At 42.3% G+C, this 23,199-nt stretch overlaps 1 protein-coding gene across 3 annotated transcripts in view; it reads right to left on the bottom strand.

Moving 5' to 3' along the window:
* The window catches only part of UTP25 (UTP25 small subunit processor component), a 1,083,612-nt gene that overhangs the window by 178,890 nt on the left and 881,523 nt on the right, over window positions 1-23,199 (bottom strand). For all 3 annotated transcript variants that reach the window (XM_044061823.1, XM_044061814.1, XM_044061805.1), the window contains exon 10: window positions 18,117-18,229. In XM_044061823.1, the coding sequence (XP_043917758.1) occupies window positions 18,117-18,229 (113 nt within the window). The remainder of the gene's footprint in view (window positions 1-18,116; window positions 18,230-23,199) is intronic.

The raw sequence follows: 23,199 nt of genomic DNA on the forward strand, positions 1-23,199 counted from the left end.
ATCCTTTGTGTTTTCTGAAGCCGTTGTACTGCTTTATTTAGCTGGATCTGTGACTAGATTTCATGGTTTCAGAGAGGGTTTGTAGTTGCCAGACAAGCACATCTTAGTGGCTTGACAGCCATAGCCATATTGAATTCTCCATCAGGTGGCTCCATCTACTGGTCGTTGATGAAGGCAAACTCTGCTCCTCCCTAGTAATAGCTGCCTTTAATTCTTTCTTTAGAATGTTGTACTGCAAATGCTGGTGCTACTGCAGTTGAGATCAGGCATCTTCCCTCCCCCAGAATGGGCAAGCTAGTGTTGGCTACTCACTCCCACCTTCTCCCATCCGGTCCCTACAACATCAGTGACACTAACTGAACACAGGTCATCTAGGGAGCAATCAGGACCTTAGCTTTTGTGTCATACGGCAAGGACCTTTAAAGTATTTTACTTTAACTTTTCTTGGAAAGGAGAAAAACAAAATTATAGCAATTGAATAGATTTATAGGAATTACTGTGAACCTAGCAACAGCATGCTATTTATGTGACATTTGTTCTTTAAAGATCTTACAAAGGCTATAGATGCTTATTCCACTCAATAAAGAATCAAGCTAAATACTGCGAATCTGTTGAATAGTAGGATACATTAATAAGAGGCAGACCAGTTTATGCTTAAGAAATAATGAAACAGACAAGATATTAAAATAAACAGATGTTACATTATCTAAAGCTCTGGAATTACAGGCACATCAGCCTTTCTAAACTAATTTGCAAAGGCATGGTAAAGTAAAATATGTGAATTCTTAAAATACATTAAAAATATCATACCACAGCAGTTTGGCTTTCTCAAGGGCAGATCATGTCTACTCAGCTTGGTAAACTTCTTTATTTTACTTATTTGCTGTTGGTTAACCAGGATAGTCCACTGGGCCAAGTGAACCCTTTTTCAGTGGAGTCCTGGGGAGAAAAGCTCCTTCAAAACTTACATGTTACAGATATTTACATTATATAACATACAAGACATAACAAGGTATAGAGGTTACAATGATTAAAGTTAAAAACAAAAATAAAACATTTTTTTTTTTTTATACAGAAGGCATTCAGGATGACAGATGATATTAAGAAACTGATTATGAGCTGAGTAGAGAAGGTGAGGGTAGTAAGAATACAGGAAGTGGAGAATGCTTATGTGGGGTGGGAGCAGGAGCATTCCCATGTGGATGTTAGGTAGGAGTGAAGTGATTTTTTAAAGGTTGGAAGGCTAGTGATGGTGCGAATGGAAGGAGGGAGAGAGTTCCATAGTCGAGCTAGGGTAAAAGAGAGGAGGTTATGTCCAGGGGGACAAATGGGTCTGTAGACTTCTATTAGGTTTTGATTAGTGGATCTGAGAATTCTTTGAGTCAGGTGAATTTTAAAGTTAGTGGATAGGGAGGGACAGAGGGATGGTTGGAAAATGAGTTTGTGTGCATATGTGAGCTGAGTGTAGGAGGTAGTTGGGAAGTTCGAGCCAATTTAGTTTATGGAGTGGTGCACAGTGATGTGTTGAAGCTTTGTTACTAGTGGCGAATTTGGCTATTTTATTGTAACAGGCAGATAGTTTAGTTTTAAGAGATGATTGTAGATTAGTTAAAAGAGGGGCACCATATAGGAGAGAGGGTAAGAGAAATGTGGAAGAGAGAGTGAGTTTGGTAGCTGATGAGAGGAATCGTTTGTGTCTATAGAGCAGGCCAAGTTTTTGGCGTTTTTCTTTAATGTTTATTAGTAGACGGGATTCAAATTTAAGTTTATCATCGATTTGAACTTCTAGTAGTTTGGTTTCAGATACGAGTTCAAGTGGAGTATTATTTTGACTGGTGATGGAGAATAGTTGTCTATTAAATGTGTTGGTTTTAGAGGGGGTAAATATCATTAGTTTTGATTTAGCTGCATTAACTGCAAGATGGTTATCTTTCATCCACTGTTCTGTGGTGGAGAATGCTTCTTGAGTGAGTTTTAGGAGGGTTGGAATGGAATAGGCGGCACAGATGACTGTAGAATCATCTGCGTATTGGATGATGTTAGCATGGGGGATAGAGTGATAGTAATCACTTACAAAGATGTTAAAGAGGAGGGGGCCTAATATGGAGCCTTGTGGGACACCTGTGGGGATGTTTAGGAAAGAGGAGGTGGCTTTTTTCCATTTGACAACTTGTTGCCTGTTTGAGAGATAGCTGGTGAACCAATTGAGAGCTGAAGGTGATAGGTTTAGCTTTGCCAGTTTAGTGAGTAGTAGGTTATGGGAGACAGTGTCGAATGCCTTGGAGAGATCAAGTAGGATGGTAGATATAGTGATACCAGAGTCTCTAGCTTTATTCACTGTTTCAAGGAATGAAAGGAGGGCTGTCATAGTGCTATGATTAGGACGGAAACCGTGTTGAGTAGGAGTTAGTAGATTGTTGTCTAATAGATAGGGAAGGAGTTGTAGATGGACAAATTTTTCTAGAAATTTTGAGATAGGAGAGAGGATGGCGATGGGTCAGAAGTTGGTAATGCTAGTATTATTTCCTCCTTTATGAAGGGGAATGATAAAGGCCTTTTTCCAGATTTGTGGAACATGACCTTCTTGGAGATAGCGGTTGATTAGGATGCTAATTGGGAGGGCAATGGCATCTGCAGATGTGCTGAGGAAGTGTGAGGGGATGTTATCGGGGACATTGGTGCATGGTTTTAGTTTCTGCAGTAGTTTTTTTATAGTGGAAGTAGGGATTGGTTTCAGTGAGAATGTAGGGGGTTGGGAGGTAGTAGGGTGATAGAGTGGAGAAGGGGGGGTGTAGGGGGGGACAAGTGGTAGTAGGAGGTGGATGGTTGCATGAGAAGGAAGAGGTTAGTTTGGAGATACAGTCAGTGAAAAAGGAGTTTAATTTGGTGGCAAGTTCATTCTCTTGTAAATTTTGGTTGGGGTTTGGGTTTTCAGTTGTACCAGGTTTTAGGAGGGGGGGTTATACCTTTCCAGAATTTTTGCGGGTCAGTTTTGTACTTACTTTGAAGAGAAGAGTAGTAGTTTTGAGTCTGCTGAAATAAGCTTTTTTACTGTGTTGCGAAGAGTTTTGTACTCATTAAGGATAGTGGGAGATTTGTGCTTGTGATAGCATGTCCGGGCTTTATCTCTTAACCGCATGGTTGTTAGTGTGCTTTTAGTTAGCCAAGGGGTAGTTTTGCTTTTTATTTTTCTGTTTTTTAATGGAGCATGAATATCTAAAAGATTTAGGAAAGTAGTATTAAAGTGAGTGATTGCACTTTCTAGGGGAAGAGTTTTTACGGGGTTCCAGCTAAGTGATTTTAAGGAGTTGGAGAAGGCTTCTGGGTTGAAGTTTTTTTGGTATCTGAAAGTTATGTAATTATGGGTTGCTTGCAAGGGAGAAGGAAGGCATGTAGCAAAGATGGGAAGGTGGTCGCTTAACGAATCAGGAAGAGTGCCACTATCAGGGTAATAGTGGGGGTGAGAGACTAAGATCTCATCTATAATACTGCCAGTAGTGAAGTCTTTAGAAGGCCTAGTAGTGGAGTTGATGAGTTGTGAGAAGTTATACAGGTTGATGTTAATGGAGGGAGTATGGGATTGAGTGGAGGACCAAATGATGTTGGTATCTCCCATAATGATGGTTTCATTCGATATATTGGTTGAGAACCAGGAGAGGATATCTTCAAGAGTAGAGATATTGTCTCCAGGGGGAATGTAGAGTGAGGTTATACATATATTTTTGTGCTTATTTAACTGAAGTTGGGCTATTATTAATTCTGCATTGTTGAACTGAGGAATAGATTGATTGTAGGGAGTAACGCATAGACAGGATGAGAAGATTAGGGCTACTCCACCACCTTTATTTTGGGTTCTGTCTGTCCTGATAATGGAGTAGTTAGGTGGTACTATCTCCACATCTTTTATATGAGGTTTTAACCAGGTTTCGGATATGCCTAAGACACCTGGTTTGTTATGGTGTAGCAAGGCTTGGTGGTTAGGAACTTTGTTAGCTAAACTTTGTGCATTAAGGGATGCTAACTGAATGGATTTAGAGGTGGGGGGGAGGTGTTTGGGCCCGGGTTAGGGTGAACATCTCCAGATAATAGTAGAGATGTTAGAATCTGCTTTATGTAGTAGGGGTTTTTGGGTTTTCTTTCATAAGTAATATTAGGTAGGGTGTGGGTTGAAGTTTTATAAGGTGAGATAAGTTTGTAGAGAAAACATAGATTGTGTTTGATGGGATAAAGTGTAGGAGATATTGGTAAGGCTAAGTAGGAGTGAGGTATGTTCAGAGAGCTGGTTGTGTGGAAGAGTGGGATGTGAGATAGGGTGTTAGGTTGGGTGAGGTAGTAGATGAAGGTTAGGTTCATAAAGAGAATTAGTTGGGTGGAGAAGAATATATATTTTGGAGACATGCTTTGGTTTCTTGAGAGTTCAATGGTTAGTATAGAGGCAGAAGAGGGATGTGTGGTGTTTTGAATGAGAATGATGTTTGAATTGTGGTGGAGGGAAGTTATGAAGGGGAGGGGAAGAGGAAGGGGTGTAGTTAATTAGTAGGAGAGGAAGTGGGTGTGGTTATGAGGGTATATGTTTAGATGTAGTGGGGGTAGGGTAGGGGAGTGGAGTGAGTGGCTAAGAACAGAAAGAAGAACCAGCAGCAGAAAAAGTATCAGCCACTGCAGCAGAGATAGCAGGTAAGAAGGTATGGTCGATGAGTATATAGGTAAGGATAAATGGATATCAGGAAAGGGAATAAAGAGTTACAAGGTTTAGGAATGGGGTTCTGTTCAAGGATAGACGTACCAGGGTATAGGCAGTGATAATGCTGGCTCTATGAGCTTATTTGGACAGCTTCAATTGAGAGGGACCAAGTAAAGTAAAAGAAATCCTGCCTTTTGGTTGGCAGGTGCTACCACCTGGTGGTGAGATAGAAGAAAACAGGCTGGAAGTGTGTGGAGGGCACCTAACCTTTACTGAGGGAAATTTCAAGGTCTAAGTTGGTCTGAGGGGGGGGGGAGTATTTTCATATGGTCTGCGGTAGGCTGCTGTATCGCTTGCAAGGGAAGTTAATAAAAACATACAAGAGTTATTAAGTAGGTAGTTGCAAGGACAGTAGTTGGTGTAAGGCTACCTACATTCCCAGTATTTACTTTAGGACAGTCTTCACAGTAAGTCCTTAGTCCAAAAATTGACCGGCTGCTCCAGGGAAGTGTCAGAGGTAATAGCAGGAGGTATTCCTTAAGCTTTTGATGTGGGAAGGGAGGTCATGGATAGTGGCTACTCAGTCAATTGAGTATACCTGGATATGGCCAAATTATGGGTAAAATGTAATGCAAACAGGCTGAAGGATAAAACTTATACAACTGAAGGGTTAATTGCCACTTCAGAATCGAGAACCCTCCTTTCTGGGCTATACTTTTCTGACCTGCATACCACAAACCCTGACTTATGGACAACCAAATTCACTGATAACTGTAAGCAGGCTGTCGGCCATTTCCCCAAAACATATACAAATGAGTGCTTATACACCAATGGTGTACAGAGAAAGAGCTCAAACTAGATGTAAAATAGTGTAGCATTGTCACCTTTGAAAAACACCCCAAATCTGCAAATTACAGAACAGTCTGAATCCCACACCAAATGGACAGGGTAGTTACACGTCTTGTCATCTAGGTCAACAATTCTCTCTCCTTTGGCCACTACACTCCAACAGTAGTTAGGAAATACTTCTGTTTATCACTACTGATTTTCAAAGGTTTCTCATCTAGGTCACAGGATGTTATCTCTCTCTGCTCTACCCTAATAGTTGAGTACAATGTCCCTTAAGCATTTATCTAGATGGACTTAACATGCAGCTTGAAAGGCCCCAGAGATTACTGATAAGAAATTTATTGGCCAAAAAACAGACTAGAAAAACTCTCCCTACTGTCTCTCTCTCTCTCTTTTATAAACTTTCAAGTGGAGATTTTTGCCCAGCTTTTGATGCTATCAAAGACCATATGCTAAAAGATCTCTCATAGTTTTGAGGGGCAAATGGCTACAGAAACACCTGAACCAAGAATATTTCCCTCCACAAACATAAATAAAATACATAGGAAAGGCATATTCAATACCCAGTGGTTATCCCATCTCTAATACTGTGCAGAGCCAAGACAATAATACCCTTGACGAGAATACTGATTTATTTACAGGAGTAGGAAGCTTCCCTGAACAAACTTGATGTGGGTCAGTGATACATGCTCTGAGTAAAGTACCAGCAGGACTCTGAAGAGCAGATTAACATTTAAAGCAAATGGAAAACATAGGTGTCATTAGCATACAATCAGGGCCAACGTTAAGTGAATAAATAATACAATTACTGTTGTAATGAAGACACAACTCATATTTGTATTCTACAAAATGTAAATAAAATGAATGAAGGAAACATCCATCCATTGTTTACAAATGACAGTAAAGATGCTTGCTACTTAACGTCCTTCTGCACAATGACCGACTGCATTTACATCCATAGTGTACAAGTGATTATAAATGCAATCGGACGATGTGCAGATGAACGTTAAGCAAAGCCCAATACAAAGTATAGGATGTCCGCGTAACATACACACCGCTTAATGTCTATGGGATAGAACCTATCCTGCACATTAAGTGGCACATACGTACACTTATCAATGCCAAATTTTAAGTTCTTTTCAATACTAGATGCAACCAAGGACTCTGGCAGAAAAATAACACATGGTGAGGAATGTCACAAATATTACTGACAGTCTATTACAATGGGTCAGACAAGCATGTGACCAGTCAGATACAGCTGATAAATACATCAAGACAGCATAATTTCAAGCTAAATGAGAATAATTACAAAATAAATCTGGCAAGTCCGAAAGGTGTGGGTCATATCTTAATGTCAGAGGGAGTGAAATCTAATACAGCAAAATTCAGAGCAAATGTGCACACACCAAACGTAGACTGCAAACAAGAATTACAGACTTCTCCGGGAATGATGTAATCTTGCAAAATTTGTATCTAATATGCATCAAATAATTATGCCCCTAAAAAAGCTGTTTAAGCTTAGCCGTGGAATGAAACTATGATCACAAAAAGAACACTGAAACACTCAATGAACTGGTTACAGATAAACCAGTGCTAAAATATCATAATGTGAATATGCCAGCTGCAAATAGAAGATGGTCATGGTGCTATGGGAGCTATCATCATACAAATAAACAGTTCCCTCTAGATAAAGAGCATTTACAGATAGACAAAATACATATGCACTGGTGTCCTATCATTCCATTGCACCCTAAAGGCATCCAAATGAAACACCACAAGTACTCCTCAAGGCAACATTCAACACTCAATAGAAAATGACTGTTAGAATTATAAATGGAAGTCAGAAATTTCATAAATGCCTATGGTAAATAAGTTCCAAGTTGAAATAATATACAAAACCTTACACACCACAGTCAACGGGCATTTGTAAAAGTGTTGCTTAACCTTACAGGTATTATATGAAAGTAATGAATACAACAGGCAAGCAGTGACCCTTGACAGATACACTGGTGAACGCCATATTTAACAAAAAAAACATGAAGAAGTGCTAGAAGAACTAGCCATATTTAACAAAAAAAACATGAAGAAGTGCTAGAAGAACTAGAGAATCTTTGGGTGATGCTGTAATTACTACTGACAGAAAAAAAGGCAAAATAATTCCAGAAATATTGACTTGGAAATGTAGTGGGAACACCAGCCTTAGAAAAAAAAATCAATAAGGGAAGAGACAGAGTCTTATTTTTTTTTCAAAGACACAATAAGGTGTGTCCAAAATCAGCTTAAATTTCAAACCTGATAAAGTGACAGTCTGTAATCAACTGCTGCACATGCTGAAGGCTGTGTGGCCAGATTTCATATGGGGTGGTATGTTTCCTACTTTGGAGCAGACTCTTTAGAGAGGCCACTGGTGGGTATGGAGATACTTATAATTCACCACAATGTAACTGCAACTTGCAGAAAAAAATGAGTCTCTTGTTTGTGCATCTGCACCTAACAGTTTTATGACGATAGGAGGTACTGCCAGAAATGCCAGGAGAAGTAGGACAGTGGATGTATGACTTGTGCCAGCACACCTAGCTGGAATTTTCTAAATAATTATATGTCATTTGTATATCAAACTAATTTGTACAGATGCTTGTGCTGAAAATACATTTGTGAGCTTTGCATGTGTTAAAATCTAACAGTGCATCCTGCAGGAATGAAAAGAAATGTACATGTATTATTGTAACTGAAGTAAATGTATACATTTTAACAGAGGATACTATGAAAGCAGAGGTTAACCAGCTCGCTTACTTTAAGAAAAATAAGAGAAATGTAATGAGTTTTAAACCTTTAAAACGGCACCCCACAGTGCTGAATAGAACCGCAGATGGTAGGTATGGAAAAAGCCTTTCTTCATTAGCTCAGTAAAAAGAGGGGAAGCCCTAGGCACTGCCATAAATATTTAGATGTGTACTGTAGCCATCTATGCTAAATTTCTGTGTCAGCTTCAAAGACGGATACTGTGAGAACCTAGAGTCAAGGTGACCAGATGAGGTCATTCTGCAAGCCATCTTAAATGTTATATTTTACAAGACGTAATCTCTAATTATTGAGTATTCTGTTATGGGGAACCGAACTAGAAAGACTTCTCACATATTTCATTGTGCCTTGCTCTATCAAGTAAGTTATTAGGGAACAGTAATTCTCCTAGAGTCAGTCAGGAATATAGTGAAGCTTAGTTTAGAGATTGTTGTTCTTTATTTGTATGAGTCTGTCCATCAATGTTATTTTCAATATTTCCTGCAATTTGAACTCTGTGACTTACTGTAAATATATATTTAGTATTTTCTTGTCCCCTTATTTATTATTAAATATATTTAAACTTTTCATTGTGGCTTGTCCTTTTTAGAAAATATTTAAGCTTTGAGAGTACTTGCACATATTTATTTGGTGATAACTCTGGCCACTTCTGAAAGCCTTGCTGTTTGGTCAACATTACCATTTGTATTAATATTAACTCCACTCAGCATAATTGGATACCCTTTTAACAGCCTTATGGTAACTGACTAGTGGCAGTGAATCCATCTTATAGTCTGGGGAAAGGTGGTAGAGCAGGTAATCTGTGCCAGCCTTTTCGGGGGGGTGTAGTTATGAAAATTATATTTCAAAGAGTGTGTGTCAGCTATTTGGGGCACGAAAACAAAGCACTGGTTTCACAGTGCCAGTGGGGAGCCTTATTGGGGACCTGGGGAAGAGACAAAGACATCCAGACCCCTGGGCTGTGCGTGTGCCCTGTGTGCTCTTAAGGGAAATAGTGCTTGATACAGAGAGGTCTGCATCTGGAAATACTGAGTGTATCCATTTGTATTACAAATGCACATCCCTCTCCAGCATCAGTGGTGAGGAGTCAGGCCTCTTGATTACTAGCTCAGCTTGGGGATGTCACATATTGATAGCAGTGGTGGGATATTAATTGAACTCCTGTAGCCTGTAAGCAGTGATCACTAAAAAAAGTAGGTGTACTCTCAAGCAGCCAAAAAGTAAACATTCAGAGTTTCATATCACAATATTTGATTTACTTTTTTTTTTTAGCTTAGTCAGGGTGAGCAGGCAAGAATGTCAGTAGAGGATATGGAAAGCTGATAAGGAACCAGTTGACTGAAATGTGCCAAGAAAAAGGACTGGTGCAGGACAACCTGAATAAAGTGGAAATGATTGCAGCCTTAAGCAAAGCTGCAGCACAGACCAGCAACCAGGAAGACAACCAGTCTGGCACTGGGGTTGTAAAGCTCTCAGAAACAGGACAGTTCAACTTTTTTCTCAGAGGACTTAAAAATTCAGACTGCGGTATTTGGAGGTCAAAGAAAATGAGAGGCTGTGGCATTTGGAGGCTGAAGAATAGCAGATGCTGCGTCAACATGACAGGGAGATTCTGACTCTTCTCCAGGGTCGTGGAGGTAACAGGGAAGGGAATAAGTGAACCCCAGAAGCAATAAAGGTTAGTAAATTTCTTCCACAATTTACAGAGGGTGATGATGTTGATAGTTTTATTCATATATTTGAAAGGGTATGTAGACAGTATAATGTTGACCAAGGGCTCTGGGTTCCTGACCCCCTTACTCCATGGTAAAGCTGTAACTACTGTTTCTAAATTGTTGATACTGATTGCTTAAACTATGCTACAGTTAACTTAAAACATTCCAATAAACATTTTAACTCCTGAAGCTTACAGAAAAAGTTTAGTGAGCACAGATACAAGGCAGATGGACGTGCGTGTGATTATATTGCTGAGTTAAGCACTTATTTTCATAGGTAGGTGGGTGTGTGGGTGTCAGGTCACCACTTTTCAAGGGCTGTCAGATCTATTGGTGGGGGATCAAGCCCTTAGCACTTTGCCTAAGGACATGAGAATCTGATTGGCACACAAGGACTACAACTCTGCCAATGAGCTAGGAGAAAACAGGGGATCTCTGCTTAGCAAGCAGGGCATCACTGCACAGGAAAGGGATACTCAGTGAGGCACATGGATATAAGAGAACCCATGGCGGGCAGCCTAAACTGCCCCAACAGAGTCCACCAGTAACTGGGGAAGCCACTAGTTCAGGTACACAGCCAGGATCAAGGGTTAAATCTTTCAAATGTAATAAGTGAGGCCACGTAGCATACAGATGTCTATGGAGGCAAGGTGGGGAACAAAAAGTGGGGGAGCCAGCAAGTGGGAATAACAGAATGCCAGTAGTAAATTGTCTGGAGACAACAGGGATATCAAACTACCACTAGAATTTGTATCCTATCTTGGTGGATGGAAAACGGGCCACTGCCAAGAGAGAGACAGCCTCTGATATAACCATTGTGAAGCATGCAGTGTTTAAACAGGAGCAGTACTTGCTTTGGCAATCCACTTCAGTCACAGTTTTAGGAGGGATCCCATTTTAAATGCCTTTGGCCAGGGTTCACCTTGACATGGGAAGGTGGGATCCCATTTTAAATGCCTTTGGCCAGGGTTCACCTTGACATGGGAGGGTGGAAAAGGAAGCAAACAAGTAGGTGTGTTTGAGGACATCCTGCAGATGCCTTGATAGGAAATGATTTTGATAATGCAGTACCTTCTGTGAATGCAGTGACATGCAGTCAATCTTGGAGACAGGTACGTGGGTCTGGTAGCCTGGGGGAGACCCAGACAGACTGCATCCCTGAAGCCAGGACTGGTGATGTGGCTAATTCAGAGAGGGAGCTACCCTGTAGCAGTGAGCCTGAAGATGAGTCACGGCTGCTTGTTGGTACTGTTGTTCCCTTGGACAGGGTGACTGCAAGAGTAGAAGTGAGTGGTAGTACCCAGGCTGACAGTCAGACACCACTGTAAGAAGATACCAGACTTCCTGTGGAAGGGGAGCTGGGAAAAATCACAAAGATAGAGTTGAGAGAGGCTCAGCTCTCAAACCCTACATTACAAGGTTTGAGGGCGGTAGCTAGGGAGACATCTGGTTCTCAAGGGAAAGGGGCCTGTGTTAGCCAATCCAGACTACAGCAAAGAATTTGTTGTGCAGGTGGATGCTTTTCAACCATGGTATGGGGGCTGTACTTAGCCAGGTTTCTTCAGATGAAGAAGAGCACCCAGTGATATATCTCAACCACAGACTCCAATCCAGGGAGAAATGTTATGAAGCTGTAGAAAAGGAATGTCTAGCCATAGTATGGGCACTGCAGAAACTTCAGTCATCTGTATGGAAGGAAATTCACTGTAGTTACAGACCACAATCCCTTAATATGGCTATGTAGAGCCAGCAAACTGCCAAGTTATTAAGGTGGAGCTTAGGATTGCAGGCATATGACATGACAGCACAACACTGTAGTGGGGTCAGCAATGCCAATGCAGACGGGCTGTCAAGACAGGGAATGGAGTAACATATTCCCAGATAGGCATATTTCTCTCAAGCCACATTTCTTAAGGGTCACTTGAAAAATTAGCTTGAGTCTTTGAATGGGGGAGATGTGTGACAATAGGAAGTACTGCCAGCCATGCCAGGAGTAGTAGGGCAGTGGATGTATGACTTTTGCCAGCACAGCTAGCTGGAAATTTGTAAATAATTATATGTCATTTGTATATCAAACTGATTTGTACAGATGCTTGTGCTGAAAATGTATTTGTGAGGTTTGCTTGTGTTAAAATGCATCAGAAGTGCACCCTGCTAGAATGAAAAGAAATGTATATGTATTATTGTAACTGAATTAAATGTTTGTGTTTTAACAGAGGATACTTTGACAGCAGAGAGGGACCAGTTAGCTTACTTTAAGAAAAATAAGGGAAATGTAAATGAGCTGTTAAACCATTAAAATGGAACCCCACAGTGCTGTATAGGACCGGAGACGATGGGTCTGGAAGAAGCCTTTGTTCTTTAGTTCAATAAAAAGAGCGTAAGCCCCAGGCACTGCCATAAACATTTAGATGTGTATTGTAGCCATCTATGCTAAATTCCTGTCTTAGCATCAAAGGGGGGATACTGTGAGAACTTAGAGTCAGGTGACCAGATGAGGTCACTCTGCAAGCCATCTTGGACATTATATTTTACAGGGAGTAATATCAGAGTATTGAGTATTCTGTTTTGGCAGACCTGACTAGAAAGACTGCTCATGTATTTCACTGTGCCTTGCTCTATCAAGCAAGTTATTATGGAATAGTAATTCTAGAATCAGTCAGGAATATTGTGAAGCTTAGTTTAGAGATTGTTTTTCTTTATTTGTATGAGTCCACTCATAAATGCTATTTTCAATATTTCCTGTTATTTGAACTCTGTGGCTTACTGCAAATATATATTTACTATTTTATTGTTCTTTTATTATTTATTACTAAATATATTTAAACTTGTCATTGTGGCTGGTCCTTTTTAGAAAATATTTAAGCTTTGAGAGTATTTGCACACATTTAATTGGTGATAACTCTGGCCACTCCTGGAAGCCTTGCTGTTTGGTCAACACTACCATTTGTATAAATATTAACTTCAGTCAGCATAACTGGATACCCTTTTAAAAGCATTATAGTAACTGACTGGTGGCAGTGAATCTAATTTACAGTCTGGGCAAAGCTGGTAGAGCAGGTAATATGTGCCAGCCTTTCTCAGATGCGAGTGTGTGTGTGTGTGTGTGTGTGTGTGTGTGTGTGTGTGTGTCAGCTACTTGGGGCACGGACACGAAGGACTGGCTTTACAGTGCAAGTGGGGAGCCTTACTGGAGACCTGGGGAGAGAAAGACAGAGACACCGAGACCCCCAGTTTGTGTGTGCCCGGTGTGCTCTTAAGGGAAACTGTGATTGATGCAGAGAGGTCCGCATCTGGAAATACAGTGTATCCATTTGTATTCCAAGTGCATGTCCCTCTCCATTGTCAGTGGTAAGGATTCAAGCTCCTTGATTAATGGCACAGGATGGGGATTTCACAAGCTTATTGGAGCATTGAGCCTTTTTAGAAACTGTGGATATGGTGCGCAATGGGGCACCACCTTCAGATTATGTAGTTCTGCTGGAATGACCAGCACTCAAGAGGGAATGATGGAAATATCTGAAGACAGCTTATCTGAGCTGATCCTCAGCAGGGAACTGCTTTTCAAATTCCATGCTGGTCAAGGATAATCCATGACAAACATAATGTGGAAAAGCAATGATGCTTAATAGTGTACTTGGTGCCAATGCATACTGGGCCAGAGGTTGAATACTGAGTTTGCAGTCATTCAGGCATCATATATTTCAACTTATTTTCCATGACTACAAATGCATTATGAGTGAAATGTTTGTTAAGCAGTTTCCCACCACTGCTATCCCATAATTCCATTGCATCTTAAAGGCATCCAGATAAAACACTGTAAATACTGTTCAAGCTAACATTCAACACTGGCAAATGCTTATTTTGATAACAGAAATATGTTGGAATATGGCTAGACTCCACTCACAAATCCCAACATCATACTCAGGTTACACAATTAAAAGTTATTAAAATCCTCTTCTGGGCCAGGTGGATTTTCCACTTTCTTTCTCCAGCATTTAGGGAGCCCTATTTCCCCAACTGGAACATAGACTACCAAATCACTGCCTCTGCCTCATAAAACAACTTGGTTCACTACAATCAGCAGCAAATTAACCTTTGCAGATTTATAAAATTCTCTCTCAAAAAAGACCACCACTGCACTATTCAAGCTAAAGCAAAATGGTCGTCCACGCAACAAAGAACTGCCACCCTTCAGGATCCCTGCTCTTCAAATTTATCATGGAGAAGAGTTCCCTTTTTGTGCACACTACCAGGAGGATCCCTTCTAGCACATAATTTAAGACACCTCTCATCTTCCACTACCCACCTGCTAACTCCTCTAACAAGTCTAAAAGGCACCAAACATTTTTGCTCTACACTGGCTCTTAAAATCTTGGAATATACACCAGGCAATAAAGACATATTACCATTTAGGAAGTTCCACTTGGAACTGAAAAACTACCCTTTCAAGCATGTCAAGCGTAAATGTTTCTCAAATAACCCCATCACTTACACAGTACAACAAACTACATATAATCTTATACCTCCCCCATTCAAACTCAATATTCTTAGTCTTTATCATTCTCTACTAAATACTCTCCATAATGCTGCTTCTTTCTTCAAAGCTACCAGCATTCCCTTGCCTCCATCAACTCCCTCCATCCTCACCTCTCTCTCCACTCCTATACTCCCATCTTCATTTTCACTGCTTCTCTTAAGTTGAGCAGGCATCAATGATCCTGCCCTCATCAGGGTCTGGGACTTCAAAGTAACAACACTATCATCTATAAGCTACCACAATATGGTAGTTCAAGTTTTTTTCAGTGTGCTGACAGCTTGCTAATTGCACATTCACTGCCAAGTAAATGCTAATGGTATATGATTGTATTTGCTTTAGGTCTGAAATTTAGCTTCTTGCTGATGATTTCCACATTTTCCCATTTATATGCTTAATAACTTTGTTCTTCTGACTAAGCCATTTACTATTAATTGTCCCCTATGCTACACTATCATTTACTTAGTTTCCTTACACTGGTTGCCTGATCCATGAAATCAAAAATGATTGGCTTTGCTTTGCTTTCTGTATTGCTTTTCTTAGTTTTGTTTGTAAACCCTGAGCTGAGCCTGACAATATTCCATTTGGATCAGTGGTCTAGCTCAGTCAACAAGTAAACTCATTCTTGATAAAGACTCGTTTCAGAGGTTGCAACTAGAGGTATACAAACAGATTCTGACAAACTAAGTTACCAGTGCTCACTGTTTGGTTCAAAGCCATGACTGAGTTCTAGTCAACCAGGATTAGCACAGGGGGTCTGGAAGCTGGTGGAACCACCTCGGGAGAGATGGTAGTAAGCATTTGATGTCAGTTCACCCATCCTACGGAAGGAAATGACTCAAGTCTCACTGCTCAAGTTCCAGCTGGTAGATATTTGGGTGAGAGAACATGCAACAGAAGGATGAGGGAGGCACAGCCTACAAAGGAGGGTAGGGGGGCAGCTCTCATCCAACAGTGTAAAGTTGTGTGCGTGTTTATCAACTGACAGAAAGAGGGGATTAAGGCAACATAAAGAATCCAAGCCAGCCACAGACAGTCTAGAATCCCAGACCTTCATTCTCCATTGCTCCTCACAAAAGACAGATAGCTCCAAAAGGCAAATTCTCACTGGAAAGGATGGGTCCCCCCTTATGTTAATGTGGAGTAGTAAAAGACAACAACCAGGAATGGGGGGGGGGGGTAAGTGTCAACTAGTAACTTATGGAGATGGATGGGTACTGATGGAAAAAATGTGTGTCCGCGCACGTGTGTGTGTGAGAGAACAAAAAAGTCACTAATCGACAGCACTTCTGTCTTACTTAAGAATTATGACAATTGCATAGGTTCATATTAGGCTATTGATCCATGAGCATCTTTAGAAGCCTAGCCATACATTCCCATAAAGTTTTATGCCCTCATATTTTAAGTATGAATAATGCAGAGCATTTATATGTTGCCTGCATCTATGAGGGACACGGATGCAAGGGTGAATTCAGTTACCAATCCATTCATCCAGATTACATATGAACAATATAAGGTACATACTTTGCTTTATGTGGAGAATAAGACAATTCCAAAAAAGTGGTGTTCTCTATGAGACACATCTATTGCTTCAACTTAACTTATTTAGAGATATCTCTTCGGCAGGTGCTTATGACCCCCACTGGACTTGAGAATTTGCAATAGGTCTGACATTATAGGGTCTGTTGAGGCTCTGTATGTGAGGTAGAAATCGCCCCTGAGTAGCCTGTATGACAGTGGAAAGAGGGACAAGGCTCTTAGACAGTCTGCAAAGTCTTTATGATTTATGCAATTAAGTGTTGTGGGCATTTATGCAGTACATTTGGAAGGGAGCATTATACTCAACGATTGGCCTGATGAGTGCGAATGCAGTGGAATGTTTATATCCCTAGCCCTGGGCACTGTACCCTTAAGTAATAAGATGTGCAATAAAAAAAAAGTACTTTTTTACAATGGTAGATAAATGGTGATCAGAGGACAGTTCGCTGTCTGCATAGTTTCCCAGGTCTCTAACTACCGCATCAATTTTCTAGGGTGTGTTCTCACTGTAATAATTACAGAGAACTATTATGCATTTTTGGCATTTAGTTTTAGTCCACTGATTATAAATATTGTAAGCGAGTTTTTTTTCTGTGCTCAATCTCTTGTATGTCTGTCCTGTAAAAGCAAAAACCCTAGCTGCCTCAAAGTTGTCTCAGTACCACCAGTTCCATATTCTTCTCTAAGCACCACACCACACCAGTTTCACTGGACTGACTCCATCCCTCATGTACCATTATAAGGCAGTCTAAAATGTCACATCTTAACTTCATTATTTTGACTCAAGGCTGTTATGGGTCGACTAATTTAAACGATTAAACAGGAACATCTGTCAATAAAAAAACAAAACAAAACAAAACAAAAAAAAACAGTACAATTTAATTTTAAGTTTCAAATTCATAACACAGCTGTTTGATGTTATCAGAGTAAACCTGAAATGGAAATTATGTACTTTCCTTCAAAACTAAATGAAAAAAAGAGTCATACAGAAAAAAAATTAAATAGAGAAATCACATCACTGACAACCTCCGAGAAGGCTTTGCAAACAAGCTACATTTTAATCTTCATTATGAACACAACCAAGAAGGAAAGAAATGCAACACCTAAGCATTATTTCCTGCTCTGGAATTACAAGACACTTGCAGTGTAGGAGGACATGTGCCAGGGGACTGATGTTAGCAGAGAAAACATCTCTCATACAGATTTTAGCAATACCTGAAATTAATTCAGAGAAGCTATCCCTAAGCGAAGCACATAAATCCATTCCGTTATCAGTTACTTTAAGTGATTTACACCAGGACTGGTGCTCACTTTCTTTACTGGATTGGTCCTTTTCTGGGGGGGGGTCAACATGGCTATTTTTAACTGGATTATTCCATTTCCATGGTTCTGATAATGTATTTTCAGATGAAAGAGCCCAACTGTGTATGAGACTGATTTATTAAACTTAATTTTTAATTCCATGAACGTCACTTCACGTTTATTAGTCTGAGTAAAATATGTCCTATTGCATGATTTTAATTCTTTACCCTGTATAGCCTATAGTTAGAAATACAGGTATGGTGGGAAATAGGGGAGAAGTTAGCAATTTATCATAAAGGTGTTTCTTTTACTCATCTGTTAACCAGGTACATCCCCAAGAACCACAATCTCTTTTTAGTGATGGCCCAGGAGCACCACTCTACTTAAACATAATCAGAGCGCTATATGAGCAAATGGAGTCTAAAGAAATCAAAGCAACAGCATATTGCAAAGTCTGACAGGACTGCCTAACCTAAAGCCACAGCACTAGTATGCCAGATCTACTACAGACTGTTCATTGAAGATTTGCTGGATTCAAAACATCATTAGCCACATTACATTGAAAAAAATAATATCATCATCATCCACATCAGAGATATTTCTAGTAAAAAGGAAATTTAAAAAAAATGTGTGAACAGAAGAAGTAGCATGCTGTCATTAAGATACACCACATGTCGATGATGGTTACCTTTCTTCAGGCAAGGAGATGAAGTTTGCAGGATCAATTCGCTGGAAAACATGAGGTAACTGCACCAGCACATGACAAATGGAGCCAGTCTGAGGCATATTCCTTACAGCTACCTAGGAGATAAGGTGGGAGGGGGAAAGAGAGAAACAGTTGTTTAAGAGTCCTGTAATGTACGCAAGATTTCATACATATGCTACCCTCTTTGCAGTAGAAATGGGCTAACTTTTAAATATAAAAAGGACACTGTGCAGACAATAGCAACAACATTTGTGAACAATCCTGTACTACTGCAGTAGCACAGAAGACAAACATGGGAGAGTTAAAAAAAAAAAACAAGAAGTTATGTACTCAACATAACGTTCGATGTATGTAGTCCATCTTGCCTCACATTCTTACCCGTGGGTTCAGAGCCGAATATCGGCTCCGACTCGGCCAAACTTTCCTAGCTCTAAGTCTTCTATTGGCTGAGCTAAGCAGGTATCCCATGCTACACTGCTCCATATCCCCAGATCTAGTTTGTTGCGAACACTCATTCATACCCCATGCAAAACAACATCCAGGTAAAGAAGAATAAGCTAAAAGTGAAGGGAAATCTGTAAATCAGACCTAACCTCCAGAAGGGGGAAGGTGGGTGGGGTAAGTAACAATGTGAGGCGAGATGGGCTACATACATCGAATGTTATGGTGAGTACATAACTTCTTGATGTTATGTAGACCAATCTCTCCTACATTCTTACCTGTGGGACAGCGTCCCTAGCACCTACATCCTGGGAGGCTCACTGTGGAACCAAAGGAAGACCTGCCCCTAGATACCACGTCTAACTTGTAATGAGTAAAAAATGTGTGAGGAGAAGCCCAAGTAGCTGCCGCACAAATATCATCCATAGACAGCCTGGCTTGATAGGCTGTAGATGTAGATACAGCCCAAGTAGAGTGAGCCTTGACCAGAAACGGTAGGTCTTTCCCTCCTGTGGAATAAGCGAAAGAGATGCAACTGGAAATCCATCTGGATAGGGTGACTTTGGAGACAGGGGACTCAATTTTGTTTTCCGAAAAGGAGACAAATAGTTGATCAGATTTTCGGAGATCTTTCGTTCGGTGAAGATAGAAACGTAGCTGTCTGTGTACATCCAATTGATGAAATTTAAAGTCTGCCTTTGTTTGAAAAATGGGGAAAAAACACTGGCAACTCAATAGACTGATTAAGATTAGATATGGACGCCACTTTAGGAAGAAAGGAAGGGTTTGTTCTAAAAGAAACCCTGTCCTTATGAAAGATCAAGTATGGAGGTTTGATAGAAAGAGCTTGAATTTCTGAAACTCGCCTGACTGAAGTGATGGCTATTAAAAAGGCAGTTTTCCAGGTCAAGAATTTTAGGTCGCAGGAAGCTGCAGGCTCGAAGGGTGGTGAAGTAAGGGCTTGCAGGACAAAATTTAGATCCCAGGGCATGATAGGTTCTGAGACCGGAGGACGGGGTAATAGAGTGCCCTTCAGGAAAGCCTTACAGAGTGCGGGAACCATCAGACTAGGCTCATTAGCAACATGAAAGTTAGAAATCGCTGCCAATTGAACTTTAATAGTAGCTGACGCTGAGCCCTGACAGAAAAGCATAGACAAAAACTCCAAGACTGAAGCAATTGGGGCTGTGTAAAGGTCAATTCCTTGGGTATGAGCCCAAATAGAAAACCTCTTCCATTTGCTAGAATAGATCTTCCTGGTAGAAGGCTTATGAGAGGAAGATAAAATATGAACTACCTCAGGTGAGAAGTGATGAAGCCTAACTAACAACGGAAGTGGAGTAGCCAGACTGTCAACCGGAGGGCCCATAGAGAGGGGTGGAACTGTCCCGACATATGTGTCAGTAAATCTGGTTGAGGGTCCAGAATCCAAGGTGTGTCCACAATGTAGGGGTGGAGAAAGGGGAACCAGACTTGACGAGGCCAGTGTGGAGCAATCAGAATCATTCTGCTTCCCAGGGATTGCGCCTTCTGAATCACTTTTGATAGCAAGGGAAACGGAGAGAAAGCATAAAGCAGACAGGAGGGCCAATCGTGAACTAGAGCATCCCTGGGTGACTCCCTCTGTGGGGGGATCAGCGTGAAGTAGCTGCTGCATTTGGCATTGAGAGGGCTGGCAAAAAGGTCGCAGCAAGGCTGACCCCATCTGCTGAAGATTTGTTCTGCAACTAGATGATTCAGGGACCACTCGTAAGGCATCAGAATAGCTCTGCTTAGCCTGTCCGCTATCACGTTGGACTTCCCCGGAATGTGCATTGCAGTCAGAAACTGCTGGGAACCCACTGCCACACTCACATGGCCTCTCTGCACAGGGGGTATGATCTGGTTCCCCCCTGCTTGTTCAGATACCACACCACTGACATGTTGTCCGAGTGTATTGCAATAGTCCCTAGTGGTAGAAAGCTCTGAAGTGCCTGCAACGCAAGTAGCACTGCCCTCATCTCTAGAACGTTGATATGCAGATGTATCTCGTGATCTTGCCACGTGCCTTGGACTGTCCTGCCGAGATAGTTCCCCCCCCCCATTTGGGAGGTGTCCGTGGTCACTGTGGCAACCAGGGTTGGTGACACTAAAGGTTTTCCCCTGTCCAGATTGCTGGTGGAAAGCCACCAACTGAGATCCTGTTTGCATCTGTCCGTGAGCAAAATAGGGTGGGAAAGAGGAAGTTTTTGGAGAGACCGTTGAGCAAAGAGGAGCCACTGAAGGAGCCTCATGTGCAATCTCGCTAGAGGGACCAACATAATTGTTGCTGCCATAGTCCCCAGGAGTTGAAGAACCAATCTTGCCTTCGCTTTCCTCAGGGGAAGCAGGGCATGCACCTGTTGCTGTAAGACTCTGATGATCCTTTCCTGCGGTAGAAAGGCTCGCATTTGAATGGTGTCTAACTCTGCACCTATAAAAATGACACACTGTGAGGGCCACAAGGCAGATTTTCTCCCAATTCAGTGTTATACCCAGCTGTTGACAGAGACTGATGGTAGAGTCCCTGGTTTGGATTAGTAGATGCCTGGTGGGGGCGGTAAGGAGCCAGTCGTCCAGGTATGGAAACACTTGGAATCCTAGACGTCTGAAGTGAGCTGTCACCACCGCCATACTCTTAATGAGCACCCTGGGGCTGTGGTGAGACCAAAGGGCAGGGCTCGAAACTGGAAATGATTGGCTCCCAGCCGGAAGCGTAGGTGACTCCTGGATACTCTGTCCATTTTGACATGGTAGTAAGCATCCTTTAGGTCGATGGAGCACATCCATACCTCTTCTCCCAACAATGGGAGAATCGATTGTAGTTTGACCATACGGAACTTGGACTTTTGTACATAGTTGTTCAGTTGGCTGAGATCTAATATGGGTCTCAGGTCCCCTGTTCTTTTCATCACCAAAAAGAATCTTGAGTAAGTCCCTAATCCGATCTGGTCTGAGGGGACATGCTGGATGTCTCCTTTTCCTAGCAGCTTTGAAACCTCTGAAGCTGCGTGATCCCTTTGACTGGGTGGAACATCCGGGATTTTTCTGACTGGGGAAGGGGGTCTGACGAAAAGGGATGACATACACCCGGAAATTATTCGTAATACCCATTGGTCCTGGGTGATGCTCTGCCAGGCTTCCGGGTATAACGATATTCGACCCCCGACTGGCTCCAGAAACGCACAGTCGGGCATTCCATCAGGAACAACGGTAGGGAGAGCCATGAAAGGAATCACGGTCTCCCGAATTGCGGGGGCCCCCTCTGCCTCTAGGGCGGCGTCTCCCTGAATAACCTCCCCCTCCCCTCCTCTGCCTCTGGAGTGGGACTCACCTTGTGCACCAGGAAAAAACCTCTGTGATTTTTTTAACCACATCTTCCCGCCTCGCTGGGCCTTGGGGTAAGGCCTAGAGGGAAGGGAAAAATGGACCCCTACAGCAGACAGGGTCTTCTGCTCTTGCTCGGACCTGGTGAGGGTGTCTTTCACTTTGGTTCCGAACAAGGAAGAACCATCAAAGGGGGCGTCAGTGAAAGAAGACTTAAAGGCCTCCGCGAAATGACAAAGGCGCAGCCAGGCTTGCCTTCTAAGGGCGACTCCTGAGCTTGCTGCCATACCCGCTCCCTCGGCTGCATATGAAATGAGCCGCATGGAGGAGTTAACGATGGAATTGAGGGTAGACACCTGGGCATTAACCGTCTGGGCCACCGCCTCAGGCACATTACCCGCAAGAGTATCTCCTAACTCCTTGAGGAGATCTCTCTGGAGCAGAGTAAAATGAGACAGGTAGTTCAGCGACCGTAAGGTAAAGGTTGCTGACGAGAGGGTACACTTCCCGTACCGGTCCATGGTCCTACACTCCTTGTTAGGAGGATGGATGAAGGAAGAAGTCTCTGCTACTTCCTTCTGAGTGGCCACCACCATAGCATTCACAGGGACTCCTTTGGACAGAAACTCCTTACCCGGGGGAGCAGAAAGAAATTTATTGGCTCTCCTGGGTACGGGTTCCACAGAATCAGGGTTCTCCCACACCCTCCGACAGATTAAATCCAAGAGCTCGTCGAAGGGTGGGGACACCCAGGAGCCGGAGGGCTGAGCACCAAAGGCATTAAGGAAGACCGACTCCTCGGAGGGGGCTTTGGATGGCCAGTCACCACTTTGTTTCAATATCTCCAGGATGTCGGAGAAAGAAACATCGTCAGAGGATGACTTGGGGGACCCCTCTGATTCGGTCAGTATCTCTGGGAGAGACTCATCCTGAGAGTCGGGTGGTGATCAGAGGCTCTCACCAGAGTGGTAGGGGAACAGAATGACCGACCCGCATGATGTAGCTGAAGATCTGGCCAGCGCACTCTGCATGGCTTCAAAGGCTGGCCCCCCAAGTCCGAAGACTGGCCAGCCTCTGAGACCATGACAGGAGTCGGGGTTCCATGAGCCGAGGCACCAAGTGGGAGACTAGGAACCGAAAGGTGTCCCGAGGTGTCCCCCTTGGGCCCGACTGAAGAATCCAGAGTCCCGAACCCCGTGGACGGCGCCGACGGGGTCGGAGCTGATGTCGGCACTGATAAGCCTGGAGGGGCCATTGGAGCCGACCTAGGAACATCACA

Source organism: Protopterus annectens, chromosome 1.part0 (assembly GCF_019279795.1).
Source record: "Protopterus annectens isolate FY-2018-M chromosome 1.part0, PAN1.0, whole genome shotgun sequence".
NCBI lineage: Eukaryota > Metazoa > Chordata > Ceratodontiformes > Protopteridae > Protopterus > Protopterus annectens.